The following is a 25,874-nucleotide window of genomic DNA, read 5'->3' as shown; positions in this document are numbered from 1 at the left end:
TGGCCATAGAAGAGACTGTTATCCCTCTGGTTGATGTTTCCATTACTTTCCCTTGTATAGTATTTTATTTTTAAAATGATTTTATTTATTTGAGAGAGTGAGAGAGGGAACCCACAAGCAAGGAGAGGGACAGAGGCAGAGGGAGAAGCAGACTTCCTGCTGAGCAGGGAGCCCAACATCGGGCTTGATCCCAGGACCCTGGGATCATGACCTGAGCTGAAAGCAGACGCTTAACCAACGGAGCCACCCAGGTGCCCCCACTTTCCTCTATTCTATTTTAATCTGAGCTCCATTTTTGCTTCTTATTTTTAGGAAAACTTGAGAATATAGAGTTATTTCCCCTTTGCAGCATTTTGTTTGCCATAGCTCTTTAAGCCATAGACAGAATGGGAAGTGCGTGCAGCATGGTTCAAACTTGTTTTATTCTATTGATATGAACAGAAACCCCAGAGAAAGGATAAATGTACATGAGAGTATCACAGTGAAATAACGCTCAAGGATTGGAATTATTGCTGTTATACACCAGAATCTAGAGTAAAAATGCTTTCTATAAAATGAGAATGCTTACAGGGACACCTGTCTGGCTTGGTCAGTGGAGCGTGTGACTCTTGACCTCAAGATTGTGGGTTCAAGCTCCATGTTGGGTATAGAGATTTCCTTTTTCTTTTTTAAAAAGTAGTCATCATGCCCAATGTGAAGCTGGAACTCACAACCCCGAGACCAAGAGTCATCGAATGCTTTACTGACTGAGCCAACCAGAGGCCCTGGGTGTATAGAGATTACTTTAAAAAATATAAAAATCTTTAAAAAATGAGAATGCTTATAGATACCAACTTACTTAACTTTTTTTTTTTAATAGGCTCCACACCCAGCATGGAGTCCATTGTAGAACCCATCCTGGGGCTTGAACTCATGACCCTGAGGTCAAAATCTGAGCTGAGATCATGAGTTGGACACTTAACCGACTGAGCCACATAAGCACTCCTCAAGTTACTTTCTAAACTATTGTTTTCTCTATAGGAGTTGATAAACAGAATTTAAATTCCTTGGAATGGTAATAATAGTCACATCATAGAGGCATAGACTCTTGAAGTAGGACGTGATAGATTATTTATTCCAACCCTACTATTCACTTGATTGTCCTCACTAGCCTCCTTACCACAGAGCAGCTTGAGCTTTGTTCAAACACTATCTGTGATAGAGCAGGGCTCCTTTCTGTACCTACCATGGCAGTTATTTCATCTACAAAGAGTTCTGACATTTAGAACAAAATGCTTCTTCACATGGAGTCTGTATAGCTATCTCTGTTGCTTTGTCTTCTCTCTCTGAGGGGAAAAAAAACAACCAACCAGTGAACCAACTGCCCAATTAACCAACCAACCAACCAACCAACCAACCAACCAACAAACCAAAAGAGTACATGACCAAATAGGTATTCATACTCCATACCTAGCCCAAGAAATTGCACTGTGTGTGTGTGTGTGTGTGTGTGTGTGTGTGTGTGTGCTGGGAAATGTGGCAGTATGCTTAATATTCAGTGTTTCAATCTTTACAAACTATGAAGGACACCTTGTATCAAGGTGACAAGTGTTCTCCATCTCTGCAAGTGACACAACCAAAATGAATCAACTAATTAAATGTCTGTGAACCATCCATTCAGAATATATTATTTATTTCTATACCTTTTAGGACTTTTAAATTCTTCATATTTGAATTCTGAGCTTGTCTCTGCATTTACACAAAATTTCAAAAAAGATTTATTAATTTATTTGAGAGAGAGAGAGAAGCAGGAAGCACAAGCAGGAAGGGCAGAGGGGGAGACAATCTCAAGCAGATTCCAGGCTGAGTGTGAGCCCTACACAGGGCCTGATCTTAAAACACCGAGATCAGGACCCAAGCTGAAACCAAGAGTTGAACACCTAGCTGACTGTGCCACCCAGGTGCCCCAGTCTTTTTTTTTTTAAAGTGATCTCTCCACCCAAATTGGCCCTGAACACACGACTCGAGACCAAGAGTTGCATGCTCCACTGACTGAGCCAGCCAGGTACCCCTGTACAACTATCTTCTATAAAAGAACTAATTGATTTTAAAAGAGAAATATTAGGAGCACCTGGGTGGCTCAGTCGGTTCAGTGTGTGACTCTTTGTTTCCTCTCCAGTCATGATCTTAGGGTCATGAGATGGTGCCCTACATCTGTGCTCAGTGGGGAGTCTGCAGGGAGTCAGTTCTCCCTCTCCCTCTGCCCCTCCCCCCACTTGTGCTCTCTCTCACCTGTTCGCTCTCTAAAATAAATAAATAAATCTTTTAAAAAAGAAATACTACTAATGAGTTTGTGATTTATGGTCGAGGCAGTAAAAGCTGGTCTCTTTTGCTTCCTAATCATGTATGGAATGAATGAATTGGCAAGCACTTTTCTGGTCTTTTGCTTGCAGTTTGAAGGTGATTGCATTATACTCTACACCTATGTGGTTCATCAGCGGAGTCAAAGAGCTGCTCCATCGGGATGTTTTTAGGGTGTCTGTCAGATTGCCTACTGAGTTAGTGCCCTTCTTTGGGCTTCCCAACCAACATTTCTTCGGTTGAGCGACTAGTCCAAAGTAAGAAGAGCACATGCCCCTGGTTTGCGAGTCATTGAGCTTTCACGAGGGTCGGCTTGACAAGCCTGCTGTCAAATATGAATCTGCTCGACGAGCAACATGCTGTGTGTAAACTTGATCCAGCTTTGGTGATCTTGGCTTTTTATTTCTCGTGCCCAGATTAAAAGAGGTTAAAGGGTCAGCAAGAGGAACATGATAAATTGGATCTGTCCTCACCTTTATATTTCAGGAGGCAAGATGTGTGGAAATTCAAGAGGGTCAGATACGAAGCAGGGTGTCACCCAGTGTCCACCTTGCCCAAAGCCACTTCTCTCACTCTCCTTTTTCTCAGCAATCATCTCACCTTGTGTTGTGCGGCTACGCACAGGTAACCCCTGTGTCTTCTCTCCCCTCTCTCTTAAAGTAACGACATCTTCTCTTTCAACCATTATCTCCTCCTTTTTTGTTAGTATGGTGATGTGACTTTCTGAGCACAGTTGTGGGAGACATTTTACAATAGAAACATCAGTATGTTTTCCTTGTAATTCTGGATTTTACCTGTCCTTGTAGCTCCTCGAATGTAAGGGGCCCGAGAAAGCATTTGCTGAATGACCCTCACTTCTGCAATGGGGGACAGTGGGGCAAGTGTTGGGGCGTGACTTGCTCAAGATCACAGAGCTGCTCGGTGGCTAAGCCAGCACTGGGGTCCAGGTCCTTATGTGACAGGATTGAAGAATTGTAGAGTAGATGCGCACGGTTTCCATAGTTATGCAAGTGCCTGAGTGGTAATGGGAGGAATCAAATTGTAGCTATTAGTACTTCCAGAAGTGCCATCTGACATAATATTCACTGATTGATCTTGGGAGATCTTCCTATTTCTCAGCACAGGGGGGAAATTTTGGTCCTATTATGTAGGAATGTTTTAATGTCTAATGCCATCTCATTTAAATCATATGGGACACGTGGGGCATTGCCACTTTTGCAGGCCTCTAAGGGCAGAGAGACTTCTACTTCTCTGCATCACCCCCATTTTCCACCTTGTTCCATGTCTCCATCCCTAAAAATGTCAGTGTGTAACCCATGTTTGTGGCTGCCACAACCACATTCTTTTATCTGAGGAAACATGTAGCATTAAAAAAAATAACTATTCAGCTGTCTGGATGGGAAGGCTTGGAAATGTACATGCACATGCTTGGCGTGGGGCACTTCAGGAGTTGACTCTTTTCCTTAATTCCAAGACATTTTTAGGAATTGAGTTTTACATCCCAATAAATTGCAGATTTTTAATGGCCTGTGTCTTTTTTAAAAAAATATTTATTTATTCATGGGAGACACAGAGAGAGAGGCAGAGACACAGGCAGAGGGAGAAGCAGGCTCCCTGTGGGGAGCCCAATGCGGGACTTGATCCCAGGACCCCAGGATCATGACCCAAGACAAAGACAGATGCTCAACCACTGAGCCACCCAGGCAACCCAGTGGCTTGTGTCTTATGAAAATTGTCACTCAATTTCTTTTGTCTTTGAAATAGGGAGTATTTAGGTGAGGGGTGGGTCACTGTGTAGCAGATATCCATTACTCTGTGTACTGTGGACCTGCTGAGAACTTGTTTTTCTAATGCCCTTGAGCAGGATTACTTCTGGTAAACAGCATCCATATGGTATGATTTGAGGAGCACTAAGGAGGGTAATGTGTCATCAGCCTGACACCACCAGCTACTAGGCCTTTGAAGGCCCTTTGTATCAGAGAGCAGTGGGAAATATGGCTTCTATAAGAGACGTGGAACCACAGGCATTAAAACCAGCAATCCAAAATAGCCTTGTTTGATGCCCTGTTTTCTTTAAAAAGTTACCCTTGCTCATGGACCAGAGGCAGGTAGTAGGCTTTGATTTTTGGCTCTTGTAGCGTTCACTGGAATGGAACATTACAAATTAACACGCGAGCTGGAGCATCTAAAACACATGGAGCAATGCACGGATGTTGTTCTACCCATTGTGATCAAAGACAAGCTCGTATGTTGCTTATTGAACACCAACTATCATGCCAGTTGGTTTGCAGTTCATTGGCGCAGCACCCAATGACGTAGATATTATTGTGCCCGGTTGATTGGGGAAGGACATGTTTGTATGGCCAGGAAATGCAACAGGCAGAGATTTCAGTCCCTCTGTCTGGCTCCCAAGCAACGTGCTTCACCACTCCACTCTACTCTCTCTGACTTTTCCTGACTTAGGAGATGAGATAAGACATACCTTCTTCAGGGTTATTTTAAGAATCCAATAAGATAAACGATCTGAGAAGTGCTTTGTAACCACTAGTAAACTTTGCAGAATGAAAGGCATTGTCAGAAGTAGAAGGCAGGCTGCTCTGGTGCCTCCATGTGACCATCTACCCTTTACATAGATCTAGATGTCCTGGGGTTAGGACCTTTGCCCCTGGCTTTCCGGTGAGCGAGAGTAGTTTATGTCCTAGGGATAGATTCCGAGAGCTAGGACACTGGTCTTACTTACCCAGTGATCTTTTCAAGAGTGCGATTTCCTTGCCGTGTAGCTGAGAGGAGCAGAGAGGAGGTGAGCAGTGCGTCTGCAGGGCCCCCAGGGTTCTTTGCAGCATAATGAGGAATGAGGTGGATGCTCCCAGCTGTGTTCTAACATGCATGTCATCTCTCTCCCTTCTCGCCTGTCATAGAGACTGAGCTGCTTCTCCGTGCAAAGGACATCAGTCATTTCTTAATGCAAGATATCGCCTTCTTGTCTGGTAAGCAGACTTTTCATATATTTAGACCAGATAAATGTATGAGTCTCTTAGCAAAATGAGTGCGGTCCTTATTATAGAAGTAGTCACACACACACACACACACACACACACACACACACACACAGTTTGAGAAGCACTATTTTCTTTTTTTTTTCAGTTTTTATTTATTTAAGTAATCTCTACACACAGCATGGGGCTCGAACCAAAGACCCCGAGATCGAGTCACATGCTGAGAAGCACTATTTTAATAAACATTTATGCATTGTGCACATAGTGGCCAAACAAATAGACATTTGGAGAATAGAGCTTTTGAATGTGTTTAGATACATGATGAAAACAATCTTACCACCTTTGTACATTTGACTTTCAGGCATGCCTTTGGGAATCCATGATAGGTGCAAGTAGAATTCATCTAGGTGGGTGCAGGCTGAGAGAGAGGGTAACAACTGAGGGGACTTCTTGGCGATTTTCTCCACCACCATAGCTCTGATTATTTAAATGTTTCTTTTTTTAAAAAAAAAAGATTTTATTTATTTATTCATGAGAGACACACAGAGAGAGGGGCAGAGTCACGGGCAGAGGGAGAAGCAGGCTCCATGCAGGGAGTCCGACGTGGGACTCAATCCCGGGACTCCAAGATCATGCCCTGGGCTGAAGGTAACACTAAACTGCTGGGCCACCCAGGGATCCCTATTTAAATGTATCTTATAAATGCCGTCAAGTCATTCTAATTAAGAGCACATACTGAGTTATTTTTTTTAGAGTTTCATTTACACTTGATAAAGTAAGTTTACTAATATCTGTATATATGCATTGGTATGTGTATGTGCATTTGTATAACATTTTATTTTATTTTTATTTTATTTTTTTAAAAGATTGTATTTATTTATTCATGAGAGACACAGAGAAAGAGAGAGAGAGGCAGAGACACAGGCAGAGGGAGAAGCAGGCTCCATGCAGGGAGCCTGATGTGGGACTCCATCCCAGGATTCCGGGATCACGCCCTGGGCCGATGGCAGCCGCTCAACCACTGAGCCACCCAGGCGTCCCAAAAGTGACCATCTTAACTGGTTTTTAAAAGTATAATCTCCATTTTATTTTTTTTCAGAGAACAGTTTTTCTTCAGTCTTTAAGGACTTAGCTCCTTACAGGGCCTTTGGTGGAGGTGGTGGGATGGCACCTGCAAGTCTAAATCGGGGTGAGGGTGGTAGTGTTGGGTCCTTCTGTGCTTCAGGAGAGTGATTCTGGATTACGTTGGCGTGAATGGTTCAGTCTGCATGGTCATGTAGCCCACAGACAGCTTGGAATGCACATAGGCCTAGAAGATCTTCACTTTGGAAATGCCCCAGTCGGCAACAGTTTTTCCTATGGTCCCAGTAATGAACTTTTTTAAAAAAGATTATTTATTTATTCATTTACCAATGAGAGACACACACACATACAGAGAGAGAGAGAGAGAGAGAGAGAGAGAGAGAGGCAGAGACATAGGCAGAGAGAGAAGCAGGCTCCATGCAGGGAGCCCAATGTGGGACTGGATCCCAGGTCTCCAGGATCACGCCCTGGGCCGAAGGTGGCAGCTCAGCTGCTGAGCCACTCAGGTGTCCCTAAGATTTTATTTATTTGAGAGAGAGTGAGAGAGCCTGTACACGAGTGTGTGTATGACTGGGTGGAGGGGCCGAGGGAGAGAATCCTCAAGCAGACTGCCCTCGGATCTGGGAGCCTGATGTGGGGCTCAATCCCAGGACCCTGAGATCATGATTTGAACTGAAACTGAGAGATTGAGCCACCCAAGTGTCCCTGAATAAAAAATTTCTTGATGGCTTTATCCTTGGGCGTGTAATGGGCACAGTTGGTGCTACAAGTAGGCTGCATGTGACTGTGGCCCTTTGTGATGTGACTGTTATTCCTTCTTTTTTTGGTCATCTTGGTCATCTCCAGAAGTCTTGATCTTGCAAAACTGAAACTGTCTACCCACTAAAAAATAATTCCCCATTCCCTTCTTGCCTTAGCTCCTGGCAACCAACCATTCTACTTTCTGTCTCTGGGGGTTTCACTACTGTAGGTACCTCATAAGAGTGGAATCATACAGGATTTGTCTTTTTGTGATTGGCTTATTAATTCACTTAGCATAATACCTTAAGGTCCATCCAAGTTGTATATATCAATATATGTCAGAAGTTCCTCCCTTTTTAAGACTGAACAATATTCCATTACATATATATACTAAATTTTGTTTGTCCATCCATTGATGGATACCTGGGTTGCCTCCACCTTTTGGCTATTGTGAGTAATGCAGCTCAATAGCATTACTTCTTTTTAGAGATGTAATTGGTGAACCATCCCTCTCTCTTTTTTTTAAAATATTTTATTTATTTATTCATGAGAGACAGAGGCAGAGACACAGGCAGAGGGAGAAGCAGGCTCCATGCAGGGAGCCCGACGTGGGACTCGATCCCTGGACTCCAGGATCACACCCTGGGCCAAAGGCGGCGCTAAACCGCTGAGCCACCCAGGGATCCCCCATCATACCTCTCTTTTTGACTCATTCAGAAATCTAGGGAAAGTTCTGCTTAAAGACCAGCAAATGACTTTCAAGTATTAATTGGAACTATACCGGTAAACATTATTAGAGTACACAGGTAGGGGCAATTTATGAGTCTGTGTCGTTTGCTTGAAAATGAGTGCTTCTTAGATGTTGAGAGTACAAGAAATGATCTTACTCCTTTTAAGTAGTTTAATTATTGCTCCTGAAGTGCAACCAGCATGCTCAGTTTACTAAACAAGCATTTACTTTATAGATGATCCTAATTGGACACTTTCGTCTGACCTCTGCTTTAATGATTATAATTAACAGTAATTATGAATTAGTGGTGACTTAATTAATGTGGCTTTATGTTTTACTTTATAAGTGCTATAAATGTGTGACATATCGTCACTCTTGAGATTTGGGTTATTTTACTGAAGCTCATCAGTGTTTTTCAAACTGTGTTCCATATATATAGAATGACCCTCAAGGCTAGTTCCCCCACCCAGACCTCTGCTACAATTTCTTTACCTGCTCTTTGTGGTGGCTTCTTTTGTTTTTTTTTAATATTTTATTTATTTATTCATGAGAGACAGAGTGAGAGAGGCAGAGACATAAGCAGAGGGAGAAGCAGGCTTCCTGTGGGGACCCTGATGTGGGACTCGATCCCAGGCCCTGGAATCAGGCCCTAAGCCAAAGTGGATGCTCAACCACTGAGCCACCCAGGCGTCCCTGTAGTTGTTACTTTTGAAGGAAGCGTTTCCAATGGGAAAATAATTAAACCCTCCAAATTTAGAATATAAACACCTCTCGTTCTTTTCTCACAAATTTACTATCTAGTACAGCACTTGTAGGTATTCAGTGGTAGTAACAGTTTAGAGATTAAGCAATGATCATTTACCCTTATAAGAACCTGCATTCTTTCCTTTGATAGGTATAGCTTTCCTAAGTGCTGGCTGGTTCTGTCTTTAACTAGAGTGCTTACCAGCTTGCTTGGCAAGTCTGTTATATTAAATATTATATATATATGTTGAATTATGTGTTATATATAATTTTTTGTTTTATGTATATGTATTTATTAATTTTTTAAGAGTTTATTTATTTATTCATGAGACACACAGAGAGAGGCATAGACATATAGGCAGAGGGAGAAGCAGGCTCCCTGTGGGGAGCCTGATGCGGGATTCGATCTCAGGACCCCGAGATCATGACTTGAACCAAAGGCAGATGCTCAACCATTGAGCCACCTAAGTGCCCTTTATATATTTATTTTAAGTAAACTCTATGCCCAACAAGCTCACAACCCTGAGGTTGAGTCATATGCTCTACCAACTGAGTTAGCTAGGCACCCCCATTATATATTACTAGTTCTTTAATATACTCTACCTGTAGAAGCCCTTTGTTTAATGATTTGCTATATCTCTTGGTTTAGAGTTATACAGTTTCTCCCTTGAATTCCTTTGAAACTCTTGGGTGGATTCTGCCATTGTCCGTGATAATCTTCATCCTACTCTCATAGCCTAAAAGATTTATGATTTGATGTAATACTTTGAACTAGTTTGATACAAAAAAAATTAACTTGGGAATGGGAACTCTCCTTCATGTTTCCCTTGGTAAAGACTAAGGCAATGAATGAATTTGATTTTGTTCAAAGTGCATTAGGAAAGGATGTATATTCGGCTTTTATTGAATGGAATGTTCTAGAAACGTCAGTTAGGTCATATTGGTTAAGATTGTTGCTCAGGTGTACTGTCTACTTGCAAATTGTCTACTTATTCTATCAGTCATTGAGAGGTGGTGAAATTTATTTTTTATTTTCATCAAAAACATTTTTGAGATTTATTTATTTATTTATTTATTTATTTATTTTTTTTTTTTTTTTTTTTTTTTTATTGGTGTTCAATTTACCAACATACAGAATAACACCCAGTGCCCGTCACCCATTCACTCCCACCCCCCGCCCTCCTCCCCTTCCACCACCCCTAGTTCGTTTCCCAGAGTTAGCAGTCTTTATGTTCTGTCTCCCTTTCTGATATTTCCCACACATTTCTTCTCCCTTCCCTTATTTTCCCTTTCACTATTATTTATATTCCCCAAATGAATGAGAACATATAATGTTTGTCCTTCTCCGACTGACTTACTTCACTCAGCATAATACCCTCCAGTTCCATCCACGTTGAAGCAAATGGTGGGTATTTGTCATTTCTAATAGCTGAGTAATATTCCATTGTATTTATTTATTTTAGAGGGAGAGAGAGTGAGCACACATGTGAGTAGGAGAGGGGCAGAGAGAGAGAGAGAGAGAATCTTTTTTAAATTTTTTATAAATTTATTTTTTATTGGTGTTCAATTTGCCAACATACAGAATAACACCCAGTGCTCATCCCATCAGGTGCCCCCCTCAGTGCCCATCACCCAGTCACCCCCACCCACCGCCCACCTCCCTTTCTACCACCCCTAGTTTGTTTCCCAGAGTTAGGAGTCGACAGAGAGAATCTTAAGCAGACTTTCCACTGAACGCAGGGCCCAACACAGGGCCCCCTCCCCGGACCCTGAGATCATGACCTGAGCTGAAACCAAGAGTTGGATGCTTAACTGACTGAGCCTCCCGGGTACCCCGGTAGTGAAATGTTTTGACTAAAGTTGTGGATTTGTCTGTTTCTCCTTGCACTTCTATCAGTTTTTGTTTCATGTATTTTGAAGCTCCGTTATTAGGTACATAAGCATTTAGGATTGTTATATACTCTTGATGAATTTGCCCTGGTTTGATTATCAAATGATTTTCTTAATATCTAGTTATATTCCTGACTCTGAAATCAATTTTGTCTAAAATTAGACAACTTCTTTTTGACTAATAGTAGTATGGTATATCTTTTCCCATCCTTTTGCTTTTAATGCATTTGTGTTTTATATTTATTTATTTTTTTAGATTTTATATATTTATTCATGAGAGACAGAGAGAGAAAGAGAGAGAGACATAAGCAGGAGGAGAAGCAGGCTCCATCCAGGGAGCCTGGTGTGGGACTCGATCCTGGGACTCCAGGATCACGCCCTCAGCCGAAGGCAGATGCTCAACCGCTGAGCCACCCAGGCGTCCCTGTGCTTTATATTTAAAATGTGTTTCTAGGGTGTCTGGCTGGCTCAGTTGGTAGAGCATGCAACTCTTGATTTTGGGTTTCTGAGTTCAAGTCCCACATAGAGTGTAGAGCTTACTTAAAAAAATAAAAATAGGGCATCTGGGTGGCTCAGTGGTTGAGCATCTGCTTTTGGCTTGGGTCATGATCCCGGGGTCTTGGGATCAAGTTCCACATCAGGTTCTCTGCAGGCAGCCTGCTTCTCCCTCTGCCTATGTCTCTGCCTCTCTGTGTCTCTCATGAATAAATAAATAAAATCTTAAAAAAAAATAAAAATTAAAATAAAATTATATTTAAAAAATAAAGTGTGTTTCTTGTAGATAGTATATAGTTGGGCCTTGGACATTTTTATCCAATTTGATCATCTCTAACTTTTAATTGGGATGTCAAGATTACTTATATTTAATGTGATATATCTTACTATTTGTTCTCTATGTGTCCCATTAGTTCTTTTTTTTCCCCTCCAGTTTTGCTTTCTTTTGGGTTATTTTTCAGTTCACTTTATCTCCTTTGCCATTGTCTTATTTTTTTAAAGTTATTTATTTATTTATTTATTTTAGTAATCTACACCCAACGTGGGGTTTGAATTTACAACCCCAAGGTCGAGAGTCACATGCTCTTCCAACTGAGCCAGCCAGGTGCCCTGCCATTGTCATATTTTTATTGAACATTGAATTTTTTTCATATCCTTACATCTTTTTTCACTTAAATTCAGCCAAATGAGAATTACAACTAAACTTATCAAAAAATTTCTATTAGCAAGCTTAATTCAAAGACCTCCCTAATAACTTTCCTAAAATAATCCTTAAACTTCCATTTAGCACTAAATATTTACTGAGCACATCCTCTGTGCTCAGTTGTTGGGTCGTCTATACAGTGGGACCGTAAACATTTATATGGCTCATCCCTTTACTTAGGTGGCTTTAATTCTCAATTTTCCTTATCCTCTGGGCTGTGTCGAGGGCTGTAGCATAGGGTGCATGCTGAATTTTAACCCAAAGAGAATTTATGGTCTTTGTTTCTTTGCATTAGTAAAAGTCCTATACGATTGTTGTTGCTATTACTGCTTATATTATTTTTTTCACAAATCCATTAGAACATCACTTATTTCCTGTAGCTTATATCCTGTATTCTTTCAGACTCACCATAGCTGTAAATGGTTGATTATATCAAATCACCTGGTTTGAATTTAGGCCCATAGCATTGGTATAGAAACAGTTATTTCCCAGTATCCTCAGTTGTCCAATATGAGGGGTCAGCTGTGTTTTTAATTATATTTATTATATTCATTTCATCAAAATTTCTGACTATAATCACTTATTTTGCTTTCTCTCTCTCTTTCTTTTTTTTTTCTTACATTCTGTTTTCATTTAGAAACTACTCGGCTACTTTTTTCTTTCTTTTTTTTAAAGTAGACTCCACACCCAGTGTGAGGTTTGAATTCAAGACTCTGAGATCAAGGGCAGCCCGAGTGGCTCAGCGGTTTAGCACCGCCTTCGGCCCAGGGTGTGATCCTGGAGACCCGGGATAGAGTCCCACATCGGGCTCCCTGCATGGAGCCTGCTTCTCCCTCTGCCTGTGTCTCTGCCTCTTGCTCTCTCTCTCTGTCTCTTATGAATAAATAAATAATAAAATCTTTAACAAAAAAAGGCTCTGAGATCAAGAGTCAAATACTCTACCAACTGAACCACCCAGGTGTCCCTTAGCTACTCTTTTGACTTAGTCAGGAGCATGGTGCCATTTTGATTTTTGTGGAGACCATCATCCTTATAAAAGTTACATTGGCCCCAAGCTGCCCCTCTCAAATCCTCAGTTCTTGCATTGTAGTCATGTGAATTGTTAAATTGGTTGACTTATTTTTGTGTTGTTTTAGGTGGCCGGGGAAAGGATAATGCTTGGATCATTACTTTTCCAGAAAATTGTAATTTCAGATGTGTACCAGAAGAAGTGATAGCAAAGGTGCTGACTTATTTGACATCTATTGCAAGGTATAGCATTTCATTACATGTTTTTCGATTTGTTATGTGTTGGATACCCAATTTAATGTAATAACAGAAAAATGGCTTCTTTTTAGTGTGACTGTTATTATTGTAAGTGATTATAAGACTCCTCTTCAGAGTAGATAAGAAATAAAACTTACAAGGGAAAGCCGACAGCTACCTAAATTGCTATAAAAATTATACTGAGGATCTATGGAAACAAAATCGGGAGTCTAGAAATATTTGCCTTCCTGAAGAAAAATGTAGGTTGAAAATGATCATACTTTAAGCCTTTGATTTGCCTAAAAGGAAATCCTCTAGCCCAGAGTGAAGGTAGCTATTCTTCCAAGGGTAAAATATGAAGACCAAATGTTAAATAGACTCAAAAGTGATATTGGAATTGGTTAGGAGGAACTTCTTGATATTAGAAATCATTTGAGGCTAGAATGCTTTAAAAGGTAAGTTTCAAAAGCTTCCTTGAAGATTATATTTATTTATTTATTTATTTTTTAAAAATTATTTATGATAGTCACACAGAGAGAGAGAGAGAGGCAGAGACACAGGCAGAGGGAGAAGCAGGCTCCATGCACCGGGAGCCCGATGTGGGATTCGATCCCGGGTCTCCAGGATCGCGCCCTGGGCCAAAGGCAGGCGCCAAACCGCTGCGCCACCCAGGGATCCCTGAAGATTATATTTAGGTTGAAAACAAAATTTTTAAAGGAGACATTTTCCATTTATTAACCCTGAAGACTAAGAGGCCACAAATCTACAATGATAAAAATATGAAGAGTTTTATGAACAAAAAAAAATCAAGTCACAGAAAACTGAATTTGTAGTGTATCCCTTAAAGCTTGAAAGTCTTTTAGGTCTTTTTAGGGCAAATAAAAGTTTTATTATTCGTTAAACTGCTTCTCAAGGAGGAGACGACATAGAAACCTATATTTAATAGTGTTTTTCTGAGTGAATAAATGAATGGATGGATCATTGGCTCTTGATCCATTACCATGAAAGGTTAAATCTGATATCATGGAGGGTAGCTGTCTATAAGGTTTTCTCATACCTGAAATTGCAGTATGCCAAATTCATTTTAGTGAACTATCTGCATTATGCTATCATTCGACTATTTAAAAGAATGATGTTAGTGCCAAAAAAGAAATTTTAAATATTGAGTAGTAGAACATGGAATTAAATTGGTTTTCCAGTGTAGCACTTTGTGATAGCTTTCCCAATCCAAATTTATCTTCAGTTAAGACATCAAGTGTAAACAAAAAAGAGTCAGAATTAAGGACACAACCTAGCAAATTTGGGTAGTTACTAAGAAAAACATGATATCCTCTTATCTTGCAGGCAAAATGGATCTGATTCCCGGTTTACCATTATTCTTGATCGAAGATTGGCTACGTGGTCTTCTCTCAAAATTTCTCTCCAGAAAATCTCAGTAAGCACCAATGCATTCTACTGTAACTTTTTATTTTTATTTTACATGATACTTTCTGTTTGTGGGAGTGCAGAGTATTTTGATACTAGACAATGAAGACAATAAAAGTGATGGAAACAACAATGGAAACAATAAAAAAAGATGAGATGGTGAGATGAGAAAGTGGGAAGAAGTGTTGATAGAGGAGATTGAGCTAAACAACTCATCCAAAATAAAACATAATGGGAAAGAATGAGTAGTTAGTGATTCAAGGGATGAGTGAGAAGAGACTCATGGTTCCCTATGCCTTTCAGAGCAAGGCAAGTTTTTATGGGAGCTTTTTTTTAAAATGGAAATAGCTCTATTGTATACTTACTCTATATGGAAAAGTATAAAAAAGAAAGTTTAAAGCAATAATTGGTAATTCAGCCATCCATAAATAAAACACTTTTAAACATTTCGATATATGTCTTTCTAGACATTTCTCCCCCTAAGATAGAGTAGGGAAGTGACTCAACTGCAATATGACTTATCTCCCCTTTCAGAATCTAGCCCCCGGCTTCCCAAGACCTAGATAAAGAAAACCGTTTCCCTAAGAGAAAAATATGAGAGCTGCCACCCTGCACATAGCCAAGGTGATCTTTCAGATTATTAGGCTCATCTGGATTACAGTGGCATTATCTGACACTTCTTCATAGAAGAGGAGGGAGGTGAGGAACCCATATATTACTGAGCTGGCAAGATTGGGGCTGTCTATAGAGGTACCATGGGGCTAACTTCCTCTGTCAGAGCAGAGTAGCCCGGAATCAATGTATTTCTTTCTTTGCAAGTCCAACATCATCAATCATCAGAAATTCTTTGTCTCCTGACTGACACGGGAGGCCACTCTCACCAGAGGAAGTTGATTTAGCTGTGAAGGCAAGACAGAAATCTAGGTTGTTGGACTTCTGAGCCAGTGTTCTTTTTGCTATACTAACCTAGCTAACGGGCATAAGAAATAGACTGGCACTCACGTGATAAAATGTATGAGATCATTATTTTCATACCCAGCTTGAATTGTTCTTCATCTTGAGCAAATCAGCAAAGTGGTTTTTTTGTTTATGTCCTTAACAGAAGTGTGTAATGATAAGCAATGGAGAGAAGAGCGAACACCAAATTTACACAAGTTACTAAAATAAAATAGCAAAACCTTGACTTCATCTAATATGTTTTTGCTTTTTCAAAAGTGTTCACTTTTATTAATGTTGATTCTATTTCCTGATTAAGTCCTGCAGGTGGGTATTATTATAATTGTCTTATAAATGAGGGAATTACACACTTGGGGGAAGGTTTTGTGATGGATCCAAGGTCAAATAGCTCAGTAACAAAAAGAGGCGGAGCAAGAATTGAATTTTCATGAACTTCAGTTGGTGCACTTCCCACCTGCTGCTTTCTATCCTTTTCCAAATGACTTGTGGATAGACAAATACATACAGTGTTTTTCAGAAAAAAAGTAAAATCCTTTTGGAGAGAGCAAATCTGCCCAGGATGTACCATTGAGCCCTGCCAATGGGGCAAAGTTAAGTAAAAGCTATTTACCTTGCTCTGGACTTTTAAGATCCATCCTTGGGCTTATTGAGATTTCAGTTTATGATTCTTCTATACTAAATATATAACACTTGTGAGAATAAAACCTTCCTTATTACACAGCCCAGCTTTTTTCTTTTGGCCAAAACTATCTGCTTGATTAAATTAATTTTCATTGAGTGACCATTTGGCACATGGCATTAGTTTTTGTTAAGGTCTTATTTTTATTAATCAAATAGGCCGCTTGGAGCAGGTCTTCTTTTTTCTTTTTTTTTAAGGTTTTATTTATTTATTCATGAGAAACACAGAGAGGGGGAGAGAGAGAGGCAGAGACACACGCAGAGGGAGAAGCAGGCTCCATGCAGGGAGCCCGACGTGGGACTCGATCTCGGGTCTCCAGGATCATGCCCTGGGCCAAAGGCAGAACTAAACCGCTGAGCCACCCGGGCTGCCCAGGTCTTATTTTTTCTAAAATCAAAATAGAAGATTTGGTCTTGATCCTACTGATGGGGGGGTCAACAGAGCAATGATGATTTGTTTCTTGGGAGGCAAAGCTCCCCTTTCTGTTTCCCTAGGGATGGTCTTTTTTTTTTTTTTAAGATTTTATTTATTCATGAGAGACACACAGAGAGAGGCAGAGACACAGGCAGAGAGAGAAGCAGGCTCCATGCAAGGAGCCCGATGCAGGACTCAGTCCTGGACCCCAGGATCACGCCCTGAGCTGAAGGCAGATGCTCCACTGCTGATCCACCCAGGCATCCCTCCCCAGGGATGGTCTTTCAGTGGGAAAGTATGAACCATGTTCATCATAGAGCTTGACACTCGGGGTCCTTTCATTGTCTTAACTGCCAAATCGATGGTGCTAAGCAAGATTGGGGTCACCATTGATGATGACATGTAACAAGTGTTGTTTCTTTTTGGCATGTAAAATGTTTCTACTTGTGGTATAGCTTCAATACTCGTACTCCAGCACATCGATTACACCTCAACCAATGCTAGCCATTGGGCAGTGTTTGCGTTAAAGATAAATTCTTAAAAATTTTTTAAAGGTTTTATTTATTTATGAGAGACACCGAGAGAGAGAGAGAGAGAGAGAGAGAGAGAGAGAGAGAGAGAGAGGCGGAGACATAGGTAGAGGGAGAAGCAGGCTGCCTGTGGGACTCGATCCCAGGACCCTGGGACCTTAACCACTGAGCCACTCAGGTGTCCCAGTATTAAAGATAAATATTGAATGCAAGCAAATTTCAAGGGCAAAAGTCGTATTCAGAAAGGATTTCTGGTATAAATTGCCGTTGTGTAGATAGATGTAACTATCTTTGGTATATTACCTTAAACAATTATCTTTAAATTAATCATACAACTCAATTTGAAGACCTTAATTCGTAAATTCCAAAACAAACTATGCAGTTGGGTTACACTTTTTTTTTTTAATTTTTTTTCATTTATTTATGATAGTCACACAGAGAGAGAGAGAGAGGCAGAGACACAGGCAGAGGGAGAAGCAGGCTCCATGCACCGGGAGCCCGACGTGGGATTCAATCCCGGGTCTCCAGGATCGTGCCCTGGGCCAAAGGCAGGCGCCAAACCACTGCGCCACCCAGGGATCCCTGGGTTACACTTTTTAATAAATGATGGGAAACAAGATTTTGTTTTACAAAGTTTCAATTTATTTTATTTTATTATTTTTATTTTTATAAATTTATTTTTTATTGGTGTTCAATTTGCCAACATATAGAATAACACCCAGTGCTCATACCATCAAGTTTCAATTTATTTTAGAGCCAGAACAAGCGCAAGCAGGGGCAGGGGCAGAGGGGGAGGGAGAAGAAGAGCAAAAGAATCCCAAGCAAACTGGGCTGAGCCCACGCTCCAAGTGGGGCTCAATCCCAGGATCCTGAGATCATGACTTGAGCTGCTGAAGCCAAGAGACTGCTGTTCAATGAACTGAGCCACCCAGGAGCCCCGGGAGACAAGATTCTTTTTTTTTTTTTTTCAGTTCTACAATTTGGGGAAATGTCCCATTTGGGAGAGAATCCTATCCATATTAGAAAGTTTGTGTGTTCTTTCTCGATCATTATCAAAATCTCACAATATCAACCTTCCACAAGGCTTAAACTCTGAATTAACAATTAACAACCACACACACAAAAAAAAACCCAAACCAAATCCTGAAGTGAATTTTAAGTTCCCGATCGGGGTGGGACCAGAATAAAGATATGGGTTAATACTACCTTCACAAAGATTCTCAGCATTCCACCTTAAAAATCAAACTGCACAGAGGAGAAAGCCAGTCCCATCAAGCCCCTAGGAGGAGAGTCTTTGTGTGTGTGTGTGTGTGTGTGTGTGTGTGTGTGTGTTTTCCTTTTCCTTCCTTCACTCTTAGGACGGGCCCGATCTTCTGGATCTTCTCTCCAGCAGCCCAGCACGAGCTAGTCTCCAAGGTGCAATCTGGCTAAGCAGTCGGGGGACCGTGTCAAGTCTGAATGACAATGAGCAGCCGGGAAGGCTCGGTCAGCTGACTAATCAGGGAGAGTGGGGTTTTTGCAGCGCTGCCACGGTGGTAATGGAAGCAGCTCCGGGAGCTTTGTTTGATAGAGATTTTTGGCTGCCGCTTTTAGATACGACCCAAGAAGCAGCTCGTATTTCATCAATGTCGCGTTGACAATTGGAAAAGAAGAGTGTTCTTGTGTATAGGCGAGATGGCAGAGGCAACTCCCCCGAGAGGCAAGATGAGGTTCAGGAGGAATGCGGTAAGGGCTCTGCCTGCAGTCCTGGAAAGCCGACATCCCCAAGTTCAAGTGCAGGGATGCTGCAGCATATGGTGCTATAGCGCACACCGATGCTGCACGGGGCTTTTAAGGACAGATGGAGGGAATGGAGACTGGTATTTGCATGAATTGCATTGATGCGATGACTGTGGTATTGACCGGGAAACGTAAAGGAGTCAAGGAGGTTGAATGTGATCTCGGAATCTAAATGTGGTCGGGTGGATGAGGAAGCCTCTTTAGCCCTGTTATTTGTTTAAGACCATATGAACAGTCTTGAATCGTTTGGCAGAGCAGCTTTAAGCCACCAGCGAAAATAATCTCTAACAAAGAGACGCCTGCTTTCTTTCACCATGGTCAAGTAGGGTATGAGATCATGGACAGGTCTGGAGGCGACTTCATCAGAATCTGAAAAGGCAGCCCTTCCTGGGTGTTCCTGGGTGTTCAAGTGAAACATTTTAAGTGGGATGATTTGAAATCTTCCGGATTTCATTTGTTCTCCAGATTCAAACTTTAAAGATGCAGAATTCTAGCCTGTTGACAACTTTTTTTTAAGGAGGGGGGGAAGTGACCCGCTTTTTCATTATAGACTAGAATTTAGAGATCTCTTCTTTCAGATAGATTTCAGACACTTTTTAAAACAATTTATTTATTTATTCATGAAAAACGCACACACACACACAGAGACAGAGGCAGAGACACAGGCAGAGGGAGAAGCAGGCTCCATGCAGGGAGCCCGACGTGGGACTCGATCCCGGGACTTCCTGACTCCAGGATCACGCCCTGGGCCAAAGGCAGGCGCCAAACCGCTGAGCCACCCAGGGATCCCCTCAGATACTTTTTTTAAAGAAAGATTTTTGTTTTCATTAGACAGAGACAGGGAGAGAGCATGAGTGGGAGGAGGGGCAGAGGGAGAGGGAGAAGCAGACTCCCCGCTGAGCAGGGACCCCCCCCCCCCCATGCGGTGCTTGATTCCAGGACCCTGGGATCATGACCTGAGCCAAAGGGAAGACACTTTTTAAAAAAAATTTTATTTATTCATGAGAGAGAGAGAGAGAGAGAGGCAGAGACAGGCAGAGGAAGAAGCAGGCTCCATGCAGGGAGCCTGACATGGGACTTGATCCTGGGTCTCCAGGATCAGGCCCTGGGCTGAAGGCGGTGTTAAACCACTGAGCCTCCCGGGCTGCCAGAAGGGAAGACACTTAACCATCTGAGCCACCCAGGTGCCCCTCAAACACTTTTCTAGCTAAATTTTCTCTTCATTGGCTCACATGTATACTCAATTCTCAGCAAATTTCTAAAGTGATATTTAGATATATTTGGGGGACATGTGAAAGAACACTAGCTAATTTAACGACTGGTCATCAACAAGGATTTAAATGCCACTCTTTTTCTTTGAGAACTTAAGTTACCGTTATTGATGTTATGATTTAAAACATAATACTTGCTCATTAAAAAAAAATCGAGACAACAGACACAAACATAAGAAAGTAAAAATCAGCCTTAGGAAAAAAATGACATTTGGAATGAAAAATGATAAGGGAGCTAAACCAGTTAAGAGTTTCTTGTTGTTGAATGAGGGTTGGCATCAATGGGTGAGTAAACAATTTATTTTCTAATAAAGCTTTTAGGACAGAATCATATTTTTGAGATTACAGTTTAGGGTATGGATCTTTTTATTTTGACAGAATTGTACCTGCAGCTCTATGCATGATTTTGTACTATAGGAACAAATAGTTTCAGACTTTTAGCAGGCAATTTATAGTGCACAAGAAATGCCTGTGTCTGTGTGTTGCGGTATTAGGTGCAGCTGGCATTGGTACTTTTGTTGTCAAAAGTAACTGATATATGCTTTCTGAAAGTTCCTAATTCTTTTATACACATAGGTCTCTCAGGGCCAAACTCAGTTTCATCTATATGCACATATGTTAATATACACACAAATAAATACAGCACACAAGTACTCACTGAATATACCCATCTAGTCTACTACTGTGTGTGCTGCACACAGTATAGATTACAAAGGTCACCATGGCATGGCTCCTGAGCTGAAAGGGCTCTCAATCTAGTTTGAGAAGGTAGGACATGTTCGTAAATAACTCTTATGAAAGAAGTTCTAGGTGGTGAAGAAGTCTTCACGAAGACCACATTGGTTTGGACCCGAAGCAAGATCATATGTTTGTGTTACATTTCTTTGTTTCTGTCCTCCATTTTTCTCTTAAGTGAATTACTTTAAGTGGCCCCTAAGAATACATACCTTAAAATGGAATTTATTGGATTAAGTCCACAGCCCAGAACTATAGTGGAAGATACATTTGTTCTGTTTACATGGGTAGGCTTGACCAGAGTGAAAAATATGAAACTCACTGGTGATGCAGTGGTTTGACCTTGCGGGGGTCTCTGGAGTTGGACTGATTTGGGGACTATGATAGGTAGCACCTGAGAGGATGAGACAGTGGATTTAAAGTCCCAAGAGAGAACTAAACCCGTTACTTGGTGGAAATTGCAATGACTGTGGCCATTGGGAGGGAGGGGATGAGAACAGATACGTGACAAGAAGGGCAAACCTCAAGGAAGGAGTATTGCCCAGGCCTGTTCTGCCCCTGAGGTCACGGGGCAAGTTGTTGGGTGGTCTGTGGGGTAACTCCTACCTCCTGTACTCTTTAAGGGTGGGGTATGGGAGGAGTGTGGAAGTAGTTCATGACATTGGTTTGAGGTCATGGGATTTTCCCCAGTGTATTCTGAGGAGCTTGGACCTTATCAAGATCAATCCCATGCCTACAACTCAACATTCTTTCTCTTGCCATATTGGATTATGTTCAGTGGGCTCTCTGTTCAGTGGGCTCGACGATGCTAAATTGTTTCCAGCCATTGGTTTTGACCATTAACATTTGTCCCATTTTGTAGATGTTAAGGTCCGGTCATTCCTAAATGTGAGGCAGCAAGTCTGAGTGTGCATTCAATCTACGTTAAGTACCTGTCCCGGAAAGTGTGACATGTCTTGGAAAGGGCTTTCCCTTAGGATTCACGTAGGCCTGAGGGCCACAACTCACTAGCTCAAATATTGGTTCCTGCCCCACTCCATACTTCACTTTGCTCATGTGTAAAAAGACCACAAATACCTACCTCACTGCAATGTTACCAAGGCTACGTAGGATAATATACATCCCAAGCCTGGCACGTATGCCCTAGGCTTTCCGTCAATGGTTCCCTCTGACTGTTACTGCATTTTCTTGCCCTAAAGATAAAGAAAGAAAGAAAGAAAAGAAAGAAAGAAAGAAAGAAAGAAAGAAGAAAAGAAAGAAAGAAAAAAGAAAGAAAAAAGAAAGAAAGAAAGAAAAAGTCTGTGGTCATATAAGTTGTTTTATAGTAAAGGAACTGAACTTTTATTATGACGTATAAAACATTTTGAAAGAAATAACTAGAATAACGGACAAGTGTGTGTAGGGCATATGAGTTGCTTCCCTTAGATATGACACAAAGGAGTTAAATGAGGTTAATTTCCAGACTTTTGTAGTGAAATAATGCATTGGGTTTATGCCTTTTGTTGTGATTGCTGTCCTTCTGCTATAAGGGCCATGTAACTGGAGAATGTGAGGGTAGGCTTGGGAAGGGAATAAATCTTCTCCAGGCGGAAAAGGGGACAGATAGCTAATTCTGTGTCCATTCACTTGAAGACCCGATAAGAGCCGCTGCGGAGTGGTGGGGAGGGCTGGGATGGGGCCATGCACCGTGACTGCAGAAATAGCTCTGAGCCCCGTGAAGATGGGAAGCATACTCATTTTACTGAGATGCCTTTAAGCAGTCACATGTTGAAACTCCCCCAAAAAAATGCCTGCAAGAAGCTAAAAGCAATGCTGTTTCCTCTCTCATGCTTTTTTTAAATATAAAAATAAAAATAAAATAAGGCTGACCTTTGCCCACATCCTTTTGCTCTTTTGACAGGTTCTCAAAAGCGATTTATGGTCTTAAATATGCAGGGTTTGATTTTGGAGAAAATAGAAATTGTGCCTTTTCATGTTTATATAACCATACAGATTAGAGATTCTTAAAGCAGCATACCAAAGAATTTAGAAACACTGTATCCCCAAACTGAAATGGAAAAGCTCAGTGGTCTTGAGTTATCTTTGCTATGAGATATGTGCATCTGATACTCCTTATGATAGGCGATAGGCTGTTTGTTCATTTAAACACCAGTTTTAAAATGGGTTGTCTTGAAACTTGTAGACAAATATCTGCATATAGAAAAAAGGCCCTCTGTATACCTATGTGTATGCGCACTCAAGTACATGCAATCTGTTCTTTTTAAAAATATTTTATTTATTCATGACAGAGAGAAAGAGAGAGAGAGAGAGAGAGAGAGGCAGAGACACAGGCAGAGGGAGAAGCAGGCTCCATGCAGGGAGCCCGATGTGGGACTTGATCCTGGGACTCCAGGATCAGGCCCTGGGCCGAAGGCAGACACTCAACCACTGAGCCACTCAGGCATCCCCTAGACAAATGTGTTTAAACACAAACATGTGTTTTGTTTGTTTTTAAGGAACTTTGAACTTGTTTACCTTCTTTAAAAATCCTGAGGTTTCACATAAGTTTGGATTTCTGGCTTCTTTTGAGAAATCAGTGATTTGACAAAGCCCACCTTTCCATCTCACATTTAGCCAAAACTGGCTAGTGAGGGCCCTCCCTCTCCCAACCCCCGATGCTTTCCAGTTCGCCAGCATCCCCCCCATTTCCTATTATTCCTCATCACCTGGGAAGAGTGTGAGTTGTCATTTTCTACCTCATTCAGGCTGTCTTGTGATTACACCCTGCCTACTGTACGTGTTTATGCCATCCCCCTAACACACGGTAGGCATTCATGTTTGTTACCTTTGCTGTAGGTTTCAGGTTTAGACTCTTGACCTTGAACCTGATCCTTGTACCATCTTTGCTCATGCTTCTCCAAATTCTTCCTGTTGCACCTTTTTCTATCTATTAGGAGTTTCTCCAGGGGAAGGGAAGCTGAAATGAAAAAATTCATATTTTTATTTTTCAATCCTAGCCCATGAAAGAGTCTGGCTCTCACAAGCTAGAAGTTCTCAGTGTATTGGTTTCCTATTGCTGCTATAACAACTTAACTACAAGCTTACTTAGCAGCTCAAAACAGCACAGATGTATCCTATTAACAGTTCTGGGATCAGAAGTCCAAAATTAGTCTCACTGGGCTAAAAGAAATGTGTTAGCAGGGCAGTTAGTGTTCCTTTTGGAAGCTCTAAAGGATAATCCTTTTTTTTTTTTTTTTTTTTACTTTTCCAGCTTTTAGTGGCTGCCCGGATTCCTTGGCTCATGGCCCTGCATCACTGACCTCTGCTTCTGTTGTCACATCTTATCTGACTCTCCTGCCTCCCTCTTTGCTTAATAAGGATCTTTGTGATTACATTATTCCCACCCCAATAAGCCGAGACTATCTCCCCATCTCAAGATCCTTAATCATATTTACAAAGTCCCCTTTGCCTTATAAAGTAACATATTTATAAGCTCCAGGGATTCAGACGTGGACATCATTATTTTGCCTACCACACTCAATTTCCCTAGTTGTGAAATGAGGATAAAAATGGAGCCTAATGTATGTAAAGTACTTAGCACAATGTCATAATAATGCTCATGTTCATAATTCTCATAATAGGGCTTTCAATAAAAAGCAACATTCTCACCCTTGGCTGTCTAGCCAGTCTCCTTTCCCCTACCATAAGTCTTGGAGAGATCCTGAGTATATATAAATGTGTGTGTGTGTGTGTGTGTGTGTTTTAAAAATTCTGTATTTGGGGTACCTGGCTGGCTCAGTTGGAAGAGCATAGGACTCTTTTTTTTTTTTTTTTTTTTTTTTTTTTTTTTTGAGCATATGACTCTTGATCTTGGGTTGTGAGTTCAGGCCCCACGGTAGAACAGAGATTACTGATAAAGAAAATCTTTAAAAAACAACTTTAAAAGTATTGTTTTTTTAAAAAATAATTTATTTATTTATTCATGAGAGAGAGAGAGAGAGAGAGAGAGAGAGAGAGGCAGAAGGAGAAGCAGGCTCCATGCAGGGGACTCCAGGATCACGCCCTGGGACAAAGGCAGACACTAAACCGCTGAGCCACCCAGGGATCCCTCCTCAAGTCTCTCTTATCCAAAGTAAGCATTTCTTCTTTTTCAGGAAATTTCTATATGTCATGGTGTCTAGATCTTTGTTGTCCATTACATTAGCCACTCGCCATATGTAGCTATTTAAATTAAAATTTAAAATATTTACTTTTCAGTCGTATTAGCCACATTTCAAGAGCTCAATAGCCACACATGGCTAGTAGCTACTGTACTAGAAAGCACTGATTAAGAGAACGTTTCCATCATCGTTATCTTTGCCAAAAATACTATTGTTCAGCACCAGTCTAGACCTTTCATTATCTTAGTATCTTCTTTCTGGAAATACTTAGACTTTTTGGCTTTTCCCCAGAGATCATTGTATTCTTCACTGTTCAACCAGAGAAACAGAAACATCAAGATCCAAGTCTTCATATGGAAATACTATTCTTTTCTGTGAAATATGATCTATATATATGATTTCTATTTCCAAGCCTGTGGATATTTGCTTTGCAGTGTTGCAGCTTTCAAAACCAGAAATTCTACTCTCTTTTCACTCTCTTTTTTTTTTAAGATTTTATTTATTTATTCATGAGAGACACAGAGAGGGAGAGAGGCAGAGACACAGGCAGAGGGAGAAGCAGGCTCCATGCAGGAAGCCCAATGTGGGACTCGATCCTGGGACTCCAGGATCACGCCCTGGGCCAAAGGCAGGCGCTCAACTGCTGAGCCACCCAGGTGTCCCAAAAATATTGTTTTTGAGTATAGTTGGCACACATTGTTACGTTCGTTTCGGGTGTACAACATAGTGATTTGATACTTTTTGGGTTATGCTGTGCTTACCACAAGTGTAGCTACTGTCTGTCACCATATAACTATATAATATCATTTTCTGTATTCCCTGTGCTGCATCTGTGTAGTTTTGTTTTTTTTTTTTGCTAGAGAAAGCTATGAATATAGTCATTCATGCGAGGTTGTAGATTTGCTGGAACTATACAATATGGCAAGCACTTGTTTAGGTTTGGGATAAGTAAATGGGGCTGAGGGTGAAAAATCCACT

The 25,874-nt window shown here is 41.0% G+C and overlaps 1 protein-coding gene across 6 annotated transcripts in view; it reads left to right on the top strand.

The window, feature by feature from the left end:
• Positions 1–5,259: 5,259 nt before the first annotated feature.
• The window catches only part of MCF2 (MCF.2 cell line derived transforming sequence), an 83,447-nt gene continuing 62,832 nt past the window's right edge, over positions 5,260–25,874 (top strand). For 4 of the 6 annotated variants that reach the window (XM_049107529.1, XM_025460876.3, XM_049107528.1 and 1 more), the window contains exons 1-3: positions 5,260–5,327; positions 12,859–12,973; positions 14,312–14,402. In XM_049107529.1, the coding sequence (XP_048963486.1) occupies positions 5,303–5,327; positions 12,859–12,973; positions 14,312–14,402 (231 nt within the window). In that variant the 5' untranslated portion in view covers positions 5,260–5,302. Of the gene's footprint in view, positions 5,328–12,858; positions 12,974–14,311; positions 14,403–18,243; positions 18,698–25,874 lie in introns of those variants that run through there. The other 2 variants (XM_049107531.1, XM_049107530.1) reach the window with 1 other exon arrangement.

The sequence above is a fragment of the Canis lupus genome, chromosome X (assembly GCF_003254725.2).
Source record: "Canis lupus dingo isolate Sandy chromosome X, ASM325472v2, whole genome shotgun sequence".
Lineage (NCBI taxonomy): Eukaryota > Metazoa > Chordata > Mammalia > Carnivora > Canidae > Canis > Canis lupus.
The sequence above is the reverse complement of the archived record's forward strand: the minus strand, read 5'-3'. Positions and strand labels throughout refer to the sequence as shown.